A 14,508-nucleotide genomic window follows, 5' to 3' on the forward strand; every position below is an offset into this window, starting at 1 on the left:
TGATTTCATCAAGTTATTAAAATTTATTTTTAAATCACAACTGACCAGTTAACAAGAAATATGAAGAAGCAGCCAAACACATGCTCTATGACAATCTTGGGAACAGCCCTCCCTAGCACCTATCATGTCGCTGCCAAATATCAGCCCTACCAACAGTTACAGTAATGGAGCTCAAGACGCAACACATATTGCAGTACACATAGTATGTGTTAGTATTGTAGTGATTTATTTAGACTTATTATACACTGTCTCTGACTGAATAATGATGTCACTGGCAAACCTTAATGATATTATTTCTTCTCCCTTTTATTCAGTTTCATTTCTAAATTTCTGCTTCCATTACTGCTTACTGTGTGCTTGCACTGACTGACAAGGAGGGATGGGCTACTTCACCATCTCACTTCTCCTCAATTAAGGTCTGTGGTGTGCTTTCTCTACAGTTTGTAAATCATCTTTAGCTTCCTGTTTTTTATCCCTCATAACTTCAGAATTTCAAAGGGTATATATCAGTCATCACTGTTAAAAGCTTCTTTCTAACTTTAGTAATGCTGTGATTCTGAGTTTGCCTTATGTGTTCGATCCCACATTTTCCATTTACAAAGGGTGAGCCATTTCTAAGGTCAGAGGAAGGCAAGGGCACAGTACTTTCATTTCAACTGCATCTAATAAAGCGTGGTTGTGTTCAAATCTTATTCAGGCAATTGTCCTGCTTTTCATTATCAAGTAAATTATTCAGTAGAAAAAATACTAATATTCTCATTTCAGTTGGCTGACTTAATCGAGAGAGATGCACAACAGATAGCAAATTTGTTAACATTGGAGGGAGGCAAACTCTTTTATGGTTCCTTTTATGAAGCAACTTCTTCAGCTACTACTCTTCGATACTATGCGGGTTGGTGTGACAAGATTACTGGGAAAACGATCCCTACCGGTAAGTACAGTAAAGTAGGGAGACATTATAATGAAATATGAATTAATGCTCATGAGATATTGGCACAAAAATATGTCATCATATTTTATCAGTAGAACTTACAGCACTCAGAGGAACAAGTAGGACACTGTTTTAAAAAGCAAATTGACCTCTACTGATGTAATTTAAATGCAAGATGATAAAGCTATATTTTACACTAAGCCACTAAAATGCTAGGTTTTGATTAAATTACCTTTTGGCTTATTTCAGCTTAACAATTTGTCATTTATGGATCTGAGAAATGTTTTTAATTTTTTTTTTACATTGTCTAAGATACCAGTAGAGCTACGATGAGAAATACCTATTGTCATGCATTTCACAGTGGTGTTCCGGGTGTGGGTGAAGATATAGATAGCTGATGAGGATTTGTGACGATGAAATATTCAAACTGATAAGTAAAATAGGTTCGTTCAATAGCTTATGAAATTGCAAACTGTTTTGTAAATACTGTCAACATTTCATATGCAGGGGGAGAAAAATGGCTCTGCATACTTGATACCTACAGGTAATTCCATATGCTCTATGGAGCATATCACTTAAACAGCTCATAATGAAGAGTTCTCTTTGAGAGTGCAGCTTTATGTTAATTTCTGAATTTTCAGTTAATAACATGCCTATCTTTTAAAACTATTCAGTTACTTATTTTTATAAAATATGTTATTGTCCAATTTAAATCACACTGTTCAATCAGGTTTAATACTGTGTGATATAGATCTCTTCATTTTTGCAACTTTCTTTCTACAGTCCAGTGTATCTACAAATATTTGGTAAGCTGTTTCTGTGACTGCCTAAGATATGTATAAGATGCAACATAATCAGTCACTAAATTTAAAGTTTTCTGATTTACAATGCGTCTCAGAGACTTTGTTCCATCAGCATGACAGTGAGAATACAAACTTATAGTAACAGAATATTAATGATAATAATCAGTGACATCCCAATTAAATTATCAGTTCTTCCATTGAGTGGGAACATCCCTTTTTTAGATTATCAATTAGCTTATTTTTCAACACACATGACTTCATATTCAGAAACATCTTATCTTTTAGCATGTCGAAGATTTTCATACCCATACATTGCATAATCTGAGCACATAATTTTAGTTGATTAACAGATAGTGTAAAATTATCTTTATTTCTTGTGATATATCAATGAACAAAATGTTTTTCCATGAATTATTTTGGGTTACTCTGCAAAAATAAAAAAAAATGGTAACATATATGTGTTTAGAGGGAGGGGACTGATGAAAGTTTGAGGTTTCAAATAATAAACAACATTTTCAGCAAACCTGTTTCTGATCATTTTGTTCTGGAGCTTAAGTATACAAGATACACACATTTAAAAAAAAAAAAAAAAAAAAATTGTATCACAGACACCGTCCCTTTGACTGTTCAGAGATGTGACTAAACCCACCCAAAGATGTAAACAACCATGCATGAGCAGCACCTGTTAGACAGAGGGGGGTCTGACTGCTGATCAGTTCCAGTCATTCACCAGGAAGGAGGTACACGGCTCATGTTGTCTGTAGTTCAACCATGCCTAGACGGTCAATACCGTGGTTCGATCGTGTCCGCATTGTTACTTTGTGCCAGGAAGGGCTCTCAACAAGGGAAGTGTCCAGGTGTCTTGGAGTGAACCAAAGTGACATTGTTCAGACATGGAGGAGCTACAGACACACAGGAACTGTCAATGACATGCCTCGCTCACACTGCTCAAGGGCTACTGCTGCAGTGGATGGCTACTATCTGCAGATTATGGCTCAGAGTATCTCTGACAGCAACGCCACCATGTTGAATAATGCTGTTCATGCAGCCACAGGATGTTGTGTTATGACTCAAACATGTACAATAGGCTGCATGATGTGCAACTTCACTCCCAAAGCCCATGTCGAGGTCCATCTTTGCAACCACAACACCATGCAGTGGGGTACAGATGGGCCCAAAACCATGCTGAATGGAGGATTGGCATCATGTTCTCTTCACCAGTGACTGTTGCATATGCCTTCAACCACACAATCGTCAGAGATGTGTTTGGAGGCTACCTGATCAGGCTGAATGCCTTAGACACACCGTTCAGTGACTGCAGAATGTGGATGTTCCCTGCTGTTTTGGGGTGGTATTATGTGGGGCCAGCCTATGCCACTGGTGGTCATGGAAGGTGCCATAATGGCTGTATGATACATGAATACCATCCTCCAACCAATAGTGCAACCATATCGGCAGCATATTGGCGAGGCACTTGTCTTCATGGACGACACTTTTTGGCCCCATAGTGCACATCTTGTGAACGACTTCCTTCAAAATGATGACATCGCTTGACTAGAGTCGCCAGCATGTTCTCCAGACATGAACCCTATCAAACATGCCTGGGATTGATTGGAAATGGCTGTTTGTGGACAATGTGACCCACAAACCTCTCTGAGGTATCTACACCAAATCACCGCTGAGGAGTGGGACAATCTAGGCCAACAGTGCTTTGATGAACTTGTGGATATTATGCCATGACAAATACAGACATGCATCAATGCAAGAGGCATGCTACTGGGTATTAGAGGTACTGGTGTGTATAGCAATCTGGACCACCACCTATGAAGGTCTCACTGTATGGTAGTACAACTTGCAATGTGTGGTTTTCACGAACAATAAAAAGGGCAGAAATGATGTTTATGTTGATCTCTATTCCAATTTTCTGTACAGCTTCTGGAACTCTCGGAACCGAGGTGATGCAAAACTTTTTGCTAGAACTTCCTCAAAAAACAATGTCGTATCTCACTACTGATTCAAAATATCTCTGGTATTCAATCTTTAAGTGTCCATGTCAGTGGCTTAGGATAATATTTGCAATGCAAATGTAATGCTGCACAACTTAAGTACACATGATGCACATTCCAGTTTAAATTCTTATCTGGATTTAGTCCTACAAATCTGACGGATTCACTTTCATTATCTTCTTATTTCTGAAGCTTATTTTTATTTCCTGGCATTTTGACTGTTGGATCCTGAATAGTACAAAATGCACTTTCAAAATGTTGAGGGTCAAACCATATAGCTGGAACTATGTTTTAAGTTATCATGTGTGTTAGTGCACTCAGGGAATTTTTTTCTGCTTCACAATGTTCAATGAATGCACATGTATTGTTGGCAAACAGAACTAATGAAGAGTGTATATTGATGGGAAAATCATGTACTTTATTGTTAAGAACAGTTTACTGCTATTGAAGAAATAATTACTTTTTTCCCTCTTTATTTTATGCCTCAAGTAGGATACAACTTGTAATCTGATACTTAACATAGTGTGTAGATTAGCAAGGTGTGGTTTACCTAGTGAAAGGCCATTATCATGTCACAAAAGATTTCTGTTACTTTGTTATTCTTGTATAGCGAGGTACTCATTTTTTCAACAAAGTTCTTTACAGCATCTACAGTATTCTTCCATTCTGTTAGCAAAATAGATTATTTGAAATAATCTCAAGTGTGATAATAAAGTTTAATTTTATCCATTGTTTTCCAGTGTTTTGTCCGCGACTGTTTTACTTTCGTAAAATGTTGTCTAGCTGCAGCTACTTTCTCAAATCAATAAGAAGAACATTGACTAATGAATCTGTGTGACTGACTATGTAGGAAAATGTTTTATAAAATTACATAAATTTGCATGTATAACAATTTCATTGTTTCAGTTTAAATTTTGTCCTACACATTCTGAAATATGTTAATAATGTAAGTGCAATGTTCTTTCTAGATGTCAACCAGATAAGACGAGAAATATTAGTAAGTGTAAGATCTGCTTAGAATTTTGAGGTGTAGACATTTCTTCATTCCACACGTTTATTCTGATAATTTCTTTTAAAAAAAGAAAAAAAATAGCCCTGTTTTGTATTCTGTAACACATGAAACAAAATCCGATGTCAGATTCAGATTGTGGTACAGTTTATCCTCCAATTGTAATTTCTACTTTAACTCACAACTTTACATTTAAAGTAACTTAACAATATATAACTACTCAACTGATTAATTAACTTACTTTTATTGGGGCTCATAAGAAACCAGTCAGTAGCTTACCCTTAAATCTTAATATGTAGCCTCTATAGTACAACTTAAAGGAAATAATCTAAGTAATATACAAGTAAAACCTGCTCTATTATCCTGTGACTACCACTCATTTCACCCTCCACTCCCCCCTTAATAGTCCAACACATCAAATGCAGAACAACATGTGAAGCCATGCATACCATATTGACTGACAAAAATGTATGTTCAATACAAAGTTTTTTGTACAGAGTGATGGCACTAAACTGCTTGAATGCATGAATGGACACAGAAGAACTATCACTCTTCTAGACACAAAGTACCCAATTGCTATCAATGCTTTACAGTATAAATGAAGAGACCTGAGTGCCTTTTCCACCACATGGGCCATATGGATCATCCTTCCTGAACATATCCCCACTTCTTTCTACCCTCCTGGGCATAACCTCAGTGAACCAACCTTTCTTTTTCACATTGGCAGAATTTCTTTATTTAGTCAACTGCCTTTTTATCTCCCCCCCCCCCCCCCCCCCCCCCCCCACACACACACACTCTCTGTTCCTAAACTCTGTCACTCTCTGGTTTTATGATTGCGTCACTTTATTTAGTTATATAATCATCTGCACTATAAAATACTTGTAAAAAGTATAAACAGTTTTGGAATAGTCTTCTCATTCATAATGTCATGTAGACATTGTATCAGTTGAGCACATAGAGGACCCCCATTAAATAATTCTTAGTCAGTGTGGCTAATTTCTTTACTCATTCTATCATATATGAATTTTCAATGATTTGTTTTTTGTACTCATTCCACTGTAAGTCATTCTGTACATATACTTGCAGATATTTCATGGATGTGACTACTTTCAGTGATTTTCAGCAATTGTGTAATTGCAAAGCTACAGGGTTTTCTGTCTATTTATGCACAATACATTACATTTTATGATTAAAGTTCTCCTGCGTGTTGTGCTGCATGATTGTGTAAATAACTTGAATATAAACTATAAAGCCAAAATTTTGATGGTACAATGTCCTTCCTCAGGGCAAGACTGGTTTTGCTGGAGGAGAGGTGCCCCTATTTATTGCAGATAATCACTGTCATTATGTCATATTTGTAGAATTAGAATACAGTAGGCTAGTCTGACAGGAGAGGGTAGGAGAGAAGCTATTCTTGGGCTGTCTGGCTTGTCTATGATTGGTGATAGCCTGCAAATCAGTACTTGGCTTTTGGCAGACATGTTTTCTTCCTGGTGTGAACATAAACGCACTGACAGCTCCTCTATAGCTGTTTAGACTAAGTTGCAGACAGGCACAGTTAAAAAGCACTTACACAAAACTTTTGACAACAGCCTTCATCAGCAAAATAGAAACAGAGAAACACACATACAAGCAAGCACACATCATGCACACATGACTGCCAACTTGGCAACTTGGGCCAGAATGTGATGTAGACACCAACTGATTGCAATAAATAGGGCCACCTTCCCTTCTGCAAAACCAATCTTGCCCCTTAGGAATCCATTGAATTATGGACAAAACACAGTTTTATAGTTGACATTTAAAGTCTTTTATACAATGAAATGATACTGCACCCAGAAAATTTTAATCATAATGACACTGACCACGCACATGTGGTTGTGCCAATATATTACATTTGTTTGTATTGAAAATCAACTGTTAATCCCTACATTATACTTCAGCCCTCTGCAGATTTTTCTGCTTTTCACTGTAAATTTTTAGTCATAAATTTTACATGTGTTAAATATAGAGAATCAGTAAATATAGCTTTACTGTAGATTCAGCCAAGGGTTTTTTTTTTATCATTTTAATTCTTTACACTATTTCAGATGGTCCTTACTTCACATACACAAGGAAGGAACCCATTGGTGTAGTAGGACAAATTATTCCATGGAACTTCCCTCTGGGAATGGCCATGTGGAAGTGGGGCCCTGCACTTGCTACTGGTTGTACAATTGTGTTAAAACCTGCAGAGCAGACTCCTCTTGCAACACTGCATGTGGCCGCCCTCACTAAAGAGGTAACTTGCTTAGCAAGCTGCCAACACCCTCAATGATCTTTACTGTTGTAGCTGAGCTTGATAAATCATTTCTTCACAGGCAGGGTTTCCTGATGGTGTCATAAATGTCATACCTGGTTATGGTCCAACTGCAGGAGCTGCTATTTCCTCACACCCAGACATTACTAAAGTAGCCTTTACTGGCTCCACAGAGGTAAATATTTGTAATTTTTGTTTTGATACTTATTGATTTAAACATTGTAAACATAATGTATACTTACTTGTCAACAAATTATAATAACAAAGCTAATATATGTTTGGAAGTAGAAGATACCACATGAAGTACTTCACACAGGAATCAATGAAACTTGAAATGATAAATGATAAACATCTAAATACTTCTGAAAATGGTTTCTATATTATTATTAAAGACAAGATAAAAAATAGTGACAAAATTTTGTCTTCATTGATACTGTCATTTGTATAGAAGCTGTGGTCAACCAAATAATCATCCATTGATGAATTACAATTTTTGTCTTGGTAATTACTATTTTTTTGGGATCTGGTTTGTGCATTATGAGGTTTTATGCTTGGATGGATTATGCCTTTCTCAAATATTGCTATGGTCTGTCATACATGTACATAAGTATTTTTGTTTCAACTCATTTCCATAGATGCAGCATTTATTACTGGTCACCCTTTCCTGTACAAGTTTTGTTTATAGCATGTACGTAGCAGTAAGAAGAGAAATTAATTTTAGTTAAATACCTCCTAACATGATGTTTGGTATACTCCTCCCATTATTCTTACTTTCTTTTTGTATGATAAATGATATTGAACTTGCTCCACAATTTCCTCAGAAAGTTACCCCATATTTCCATAGTGAGAGAGAGCGTGAAAAGTACATATCTGTGGTATCTAGTTTATATCCAGTGCTGCATTGATGGCTGATCATTAACTGCTGTGTCTCCATTAACATACACAACAATTTTAATTGATTTGACTTGTTCCACCTTTATTGTCACATTTGACAATACAATTGACAGTTGCATACCTTAAATAAAATGTTATTCACAAGCAAACACCCCCATTATCTTACTCATTAGTATGGCAGTGTCCACCTATTCACAGTGCCCATTTATAATAAAGTTCTGACAGTAAAATAACACAACATTGGTTTCAGTTTACGTAGTCAGTAAACACATCAATTATTTGCTATAAGACACAGATGCATAGACATCCATCATGTAGCTTAAAATGTATAATGCATAATGCATGCAACAGAAGCTGTTCCCATATTGACTCAAAGAAGTTAATGAAAGATAATATATGTTACTGCATGGGTGAAAGTAGATGTTAATTGTACAAATGTCAGTGGTGGACTTCTCAATACAAAGATGTTGCTCGTGTATTAGCTTGTGTGGGAGTGGTGATTTTTGGGTGAGGTGGCTTCTGAAAGACTTAGGTATGAATATGTTATCATCTCAGGAAATACATATTTATTTATAAAACTACTAGGTTGGAATTTATTAGAATAGTTGAGTTATGCATTCAAGCAATACCTTGGTTTGCATAATAAATGCTTTGTTAATGAAATATAAAAGGTTACAGGACTATTTTGTGTGTTTACACTGGGAATTACCTACTTATAAGTCCATTAGCCATATTTGAAATTATGATAAATTATGCAAATTCTTAACGGTGGCTTAAACGATTAATGAAGAAATATCATTTAGTCCAGAAAATTCAGGGCAACAAAAGTGTAATGTCAAACATGAAAATTAAATGGCAACAGTAATTGTAGTTGGTTGCAAACTTCGACAGTAGTAATCTAATTAGTTAATTAGTTTCATAAAAATTAAAATATGTTACTGTTAAGTATGAATTCTGGTCTTTCTAATAGTATATGTCAGTGTTTCTAGAATGACTAATTAGCTCAGCTGAAATTCCTCCTTATAGGCTAGAAAATATTTTCAATCATTAGTTATTCTTCGTTAACCTGTCATTCAGGAAATATAGATGTACTACTGCAATCAGCATATTGAAAATTATCACCCAAATGTTGAATTTACATGAAACAGTGGTCTGAGTAATATTTAGACAGATTTGGGCATACTCTACATATACTCAGTGTGGACAATTTCATTCAGATGAAATTTGAGGAAAATTATTGTTATTAGTAGGTGTGCAGTCTTCAGATTAAGAAATAAGTTCTCATAGTTCTAAAATGGCAGAATTTAAAGGAACAGTTCTTTAGTTATGCATATTTTCCCTTCCGTTGGTCTGGTTTTCTATATAGCACTTTTTAAGTATTTCATTTACTTTGTATGTTTAGTTATTGTTCAAACCTCCGTGGCTGCTCTGTCCACCATTTCATTGATCCAAAATTCCACATACCCTGGTGTCCAGGATAATATTCTCTCCTTTCCTATCAAGTCATTAAAATTACTTATGACTTTTGACGGTTATCCACAGGGTGAGTCAACATGAACATGTTGACACATCTGTTTTCAGCTCATGCAAAGCCAGCCATCTGCAAAGTATTCTTAAGTGCAAAACATATGATAGTGCTGAAAAGGGTACTTAAATCTTTGAATAACTCCTAGGTATAACAGTGCAGGAAAAGAGAGATTGCTATTTACCACAAAGAAGACACGTAAAGTTGCAGACAGACACAATTAAAAGACACATAAAGCTTTTGGCCACAGCCTTCATCAGTACAAGAGAAAAACACATCATTCACACACAAAAGCAAGCACACCTCATACACATATGACTGACAACTCCACCATCTTGGGCCAGAGATGCTGGAGTTTCCATTGTTTTATTTCTAAGCACTCTTGACTGTTGTGTGAGCTGCATGATTGCGTGGTAGATTTCATTGCTATCCTCTTCCTTAGATTCAGAACTGACGTTGGAGCTGCAAAAATGACCATCTGTTTGTTCCTCCAGCACTCTTTCATGCATCAATATTTATTTGACTACCTTTTTGATGTGATCCACAATTTGAGACCAATACTGTGGAGTAATACTCACAGTAACTTTCACACCACCTTTCCACCTCACTGACAAATAAACTTTTTTTCCTTGGCATTTAACTTTTTACCTGGGCCAAAATAAATTCAATAGGATTGCAATGAACTTGGGATGGAAGAAACCTGATTACACTATGCTCTTTTGCTGCAGCCAGTTCATTAGACTGGTATGTTGGCATTTTGGATTGGTTAGCTTTACAAGTTACATTAACTCCACGTTATTCATGTCACCTTTAAATTCTTGCAGTGGAAAAAATGCTCTGTATCCAGAGGAAAATATCTAATTTCTTCCATCCATTGTGTTACTGAAGCTTTGTCTGACACAATAAAAAGGTATGGGACATTGCCCATTACTATAATCAAATTTGAGGGAATATTTTTCAACAGCAAACTAGGAACAATTTCTATGAAAAACTTGGCATTTGCTTCTCACGATAATCACCTGGTATTGTGGAATGAAAAACACAAATAAATTGTTTGCAATGATGTCATGAGCTGAGGCAGTATGATGGATGATTATCTTACCTTTTCCTATCAGTGTTTTTGTTCTTTCTTTAGCTGTGTGGTCTACTCATCCTTTTATTAATGTGTGATACACATTAACCAGATTCTTATCAAGGAACGTGATGTCAATGAATTAAATTTTCCTCACACAATGCAGATACTGGTATCTCCAGACTACTATGTGGGTTCCAACGGATGACTTCCTTCCATCAAACTTTGTTTCTTTGAGGCTAAAAGCAAGCTTGTTTGAGATAAAGTATTTCTCTCATTCATGATAACTATGGATACACCTGTGTACTATGTTCTACTAGAATGTATCCATTGTGGTCATATGTCTGTCATAACTCCCCCCCCCCTCCCCCCTCTGTTGATACTCAACCATAGCTCTCTTCCTTCCTTTCCTGCCCCTTTTCAGTGCTCACATCCTAATGCCCATGACTGTTAAGTAGGGTGTCTCCTCTGTCTAACACTCTTGAAAGTGTAAAATGAGACCCCTACTATAGAGCTCTAATTCAAAGTACTCACACACAGTGCTGTCTGTGGATTGTGATTCACCTTCCAACTCTCAAAACCTTTTATGGTCACAAATGTTTTCTCAGATGACCTCTTTTACAACTAAAACAATAGTAACACAAAAACATTAATGCACAACAGCCAACAAACACTAAAAGTGCACAAGGCTCCAGCATGATATGGTAACACAGCATTTATGATTTATCAGCTGTGAATATGTCTGACAATTGGTTCTTAAGGAGATGATCAAGGCAAGCAACACAGCAACAATGGTTGCCCCCTTGCTTACTGCATCAATACAAATTGTCATGGTGGCAGTGTAAGAAGTTGACAATGTTTTGCCTCCCCCCCATCCCACACCTAACCCCATCAGTGTAAATTGTAATGAAATTTTGTTGCACACATAGGATATTTCAAAAATACATTTTGAAGAGGAAATCAGGGGTAGTCTCCTTGTACAAATACTATAAATCTAAATTAATTCTGTGGCTCTTGAGAATCCAGGGTGACAGTCAGATTGTTATTGTCTTACAAGTATAAATACAAAAACATGAGAACATTTTGTACGAATGCATGGTCTGATGGGGGTCTATACCAATAAAATGTTCACAAACTTCCAGACTTGTCAAATTGCTTAAAGCCCATAAGCTTTTGGCTGGGTGTTCCTCAACAATTGCCAAACTATTATGTTGTGAACTTCCTGTTGATGCTGGAGGATGAAACGTACTATCCAGAATAATGAGGAAGACATAAGAGCTTCTCAAGTGGACGTCACTGGAAGAGAGTAACATTAAAAATCTCTCCTCTCAGCCATTTGATCACCTACATTTCATGACCAGCCAAAAGCTCATAAGGACACATCCCTACAGCTGGCCCATCCTGAGCACCATTGGATCTCTGGTTTACTGACTCAGAAAACATCTGATCAGCCTCATTATCCTGCACATGGGTTACCATATTAATAATATGACTGACTTCATCAGCTCAATTAAACATCTGTGCCTTGGAGGATAAAATATCATGGTATGCTTTGATGTAGTCTTATTATTCTCATGCCTTCCTGTCAAATACTTTATATACCTCTCTCCAAGTATTTTGACAACACTGTAGTGGATTTATTTATGCACACTCTAACTTCATTTTTTGCTGTACAGTGGAGAATGCTTTAACCAGACAGATGACATAGTGAGGGGAAGGCCTTGGTTCCAAATATAGGTCACATACTTATGAAATACTTTGAGGATATTGTCCTGGATGCAGCTGTCACAAAATCTAGATGCTTTTATTGTGATATCGAGGACACATTCACTGTCTGGCCTCATGGACATGAAAAGCTGGAAGAGTTCGTGAACCTCATCAACAACATCCATGACCACATCAAGTTCATGAAGGAGGTATAGAAGGATGATGTCTTGTTGTTCGTTGATGTTCTTGTCTGCTGAAAAGCAAATTGATGTTTCATGAACAGTGTTTACCAAAAACCCAGCCAAAAGAATGGTATGTGCACACAACCAGCTACCAGCACTCAGCACAGAAATTTTGCATTCTAAGAAACTTGAAACATAAAACAGAAGCCATTTCATACAGTTCAAAAAGAACTGACCCTCTTATGAGAAGTGTTCAAACAGAACAACTACAACAACTGACAAATTTTGGAAGTCATTTCATCAAAGCCTTGTAAACAGAAGGTTCCTCAAGGAAGACATGAAAAAAATTGTGTTTTGCCATTCTGTTGCTTGGTAATGAAAAAGAAAAGCAGACTCCTAAAGATGCATAAAACTGATTGCCTTCGGGCCACCACCAAAAATTTAACAACTTGTGAGACCAAAGAAAGAGGGTGTAGGCCTTACAACACCAGGAATATACAACATATTGTGTTGGTGTGGAAGTTTCATGTTAGGCAGACATAATGCACTAATGAACAGTGTTGCATAGAGCACCAGAGCAATTTTTGCCGGTGTTTCCCTGAGTAATCAGCAGTGGAAAAATGTGGTCTGGAAAATGGCCACTGGATTGCATTCAGTGAAACATCTGTTACTAAATGGACAAATGGTTTCTGGGATCACATTATAAATGAAGCAATGAAGATAAAAATTTCTGACAACACCCCCAAAAAAGACAGCAGTCTGCAGTTAAGCAAAGCTTGGGACCCAGGTATAGGAAGGTTAAAGTGGGTGCAGCTGTCATGCAGTCAAAACATTACTTTACGTTTACTGGACTGGGCACCAGTGACATCAAAGGCATTAGCATGGGTATATAAGGATGACAACAAGAACCACAGGAGCCACATGACAATGGGTATGCCTCCACAGAGGATTCAGGTTCTATTCATGACACTACCAGGGATTTTTCCTTGTTGGGAGAAATGGAACAGTATCCAGTGAGCCTCATGATACCAGATAAGGAGCTTCTTGAATGAGAAGTAGTGGTTCCAAGTTGGGGAAAGCCAAAAGTGGCCAGGAGAGTGGTGTGCTGACCCCATATCCCTCCATACCACATCTACATTATGCCAAATGACAGAGGACCACACAGTAGCCTGTCAGCACTGCACAGTCCTCTGGGCATAGTTACAAGGTTACTTGAGAATGGGTGAGGAGCATTCAGCTAAAAGCTTGTTTGTTTTAAACTACTTGAAGCAGCTGAAAGCTTGAGAGAATTTTATTATCAGAACCTTTGCCTTTTGTGGGATAAGCATAAAATGCATGAGTGCAGAAGATGCAGGTATCTATAATCTATACCATTAACGGATCTCCTTCTTGAAATTCATAGAATGTTAGATGTGTGTTCAATGTGTCTGTGTTCAAGGAATCTGCAGGAATACTATTTCCAATATAACCATGCTGAGAACAGCCTTGTGAAGTTTAAAATAATCTCAATCTTTCTCCTGAAGACTATTTTATTTTTGTAATAGTTTTATTTTAAATAATATTTAATAATACTGACAGTATTAAATAGCATTTAAAAACACATTATTATATACTTTTAGTTTCAAATGGAGCTATATATTTGAGAACAGAACTTTTCTAATTGTTATTTAATGTATATCTGCTTTGTAGGTGGGAAAGATAATTATGGAAGCAGCAGCAAAATCTAATTTGAAGAAAGTATCTCTAGAACTCGGAGGAAAAAGTCCTCTTATTGTTCTGGCTGATGTCAATGGTGAGTAAAAAATACATTTGTGCCATTTTTGTTCTTTCATTCAGTCACATTGAGCAGACAGTGCTTGAGGCACTGTACTAACATTTTGGAGGAATAGAATTGAAATCCCTGATTGTCCACCCAGATATAGGTTACCCACATTTTCTCTAAACTAATTAAGGTGAAAATAAGAACATGTCTGTTGAAAAGGTTTCTCTTCTACATCCTTATATTACCTGAGCTTCTGCTTCACCAATGATCTCTGCTCCATCTCCAGTGGCCTCATCATTGATGGACCATTGAACT

The 14,508-nt window shown here is 36.8% G+C and overlaps 1 protein-coding gene across 1 annotated transcript in view; it reads left to right on the forward strand.

The window, feature by feature from the left end:
• Window positions 1-14,508, forward strand: part of LOC126162834 (aldehyde dehydrogenase 1A1-like) — a 61,183-nt gene that overhangs the window by 14,587 nt on the left and 32,088 nt on the right. The window contains exons 4-7 of the mRNA XM_049919599.1: window positions 766-931; window positions 6,843-7,033; window positions 7,113-7,226; window positions 14,121-14,223. Of these exons, the coding sequence (XP_049775556.1) occupies window positions 766-931; window positions 6,843-7,033; window positions 7,113-7,226; window positions 14,121-14,223 (574 nt within the window). The remainder of the gene's footprint in view (window positions 1-765; window positions 932-6,842; window positions 7,034-7,112; window positions 7,227-14,120; window positions 14,224-14,508) is intronic.

The sequence above is a fragment of the Schistocerca cancellata genome, chromosome 1 (assembly GCF_023864275.1).
Source record: "Schistocerca cancellata isolate TAMUIC-IGC-003103 chromosome 1, iqSchCanc2.1, whole genome shotgun sequence".
In the NCBI taxonomy this organism is placed as follows: domain Eukaryota; kingdom Metazoa; phylum Arthropoda; class Insecta; order Orthoptera; family Acrididae; genus Schistocerca; species Schistocerca cancellata.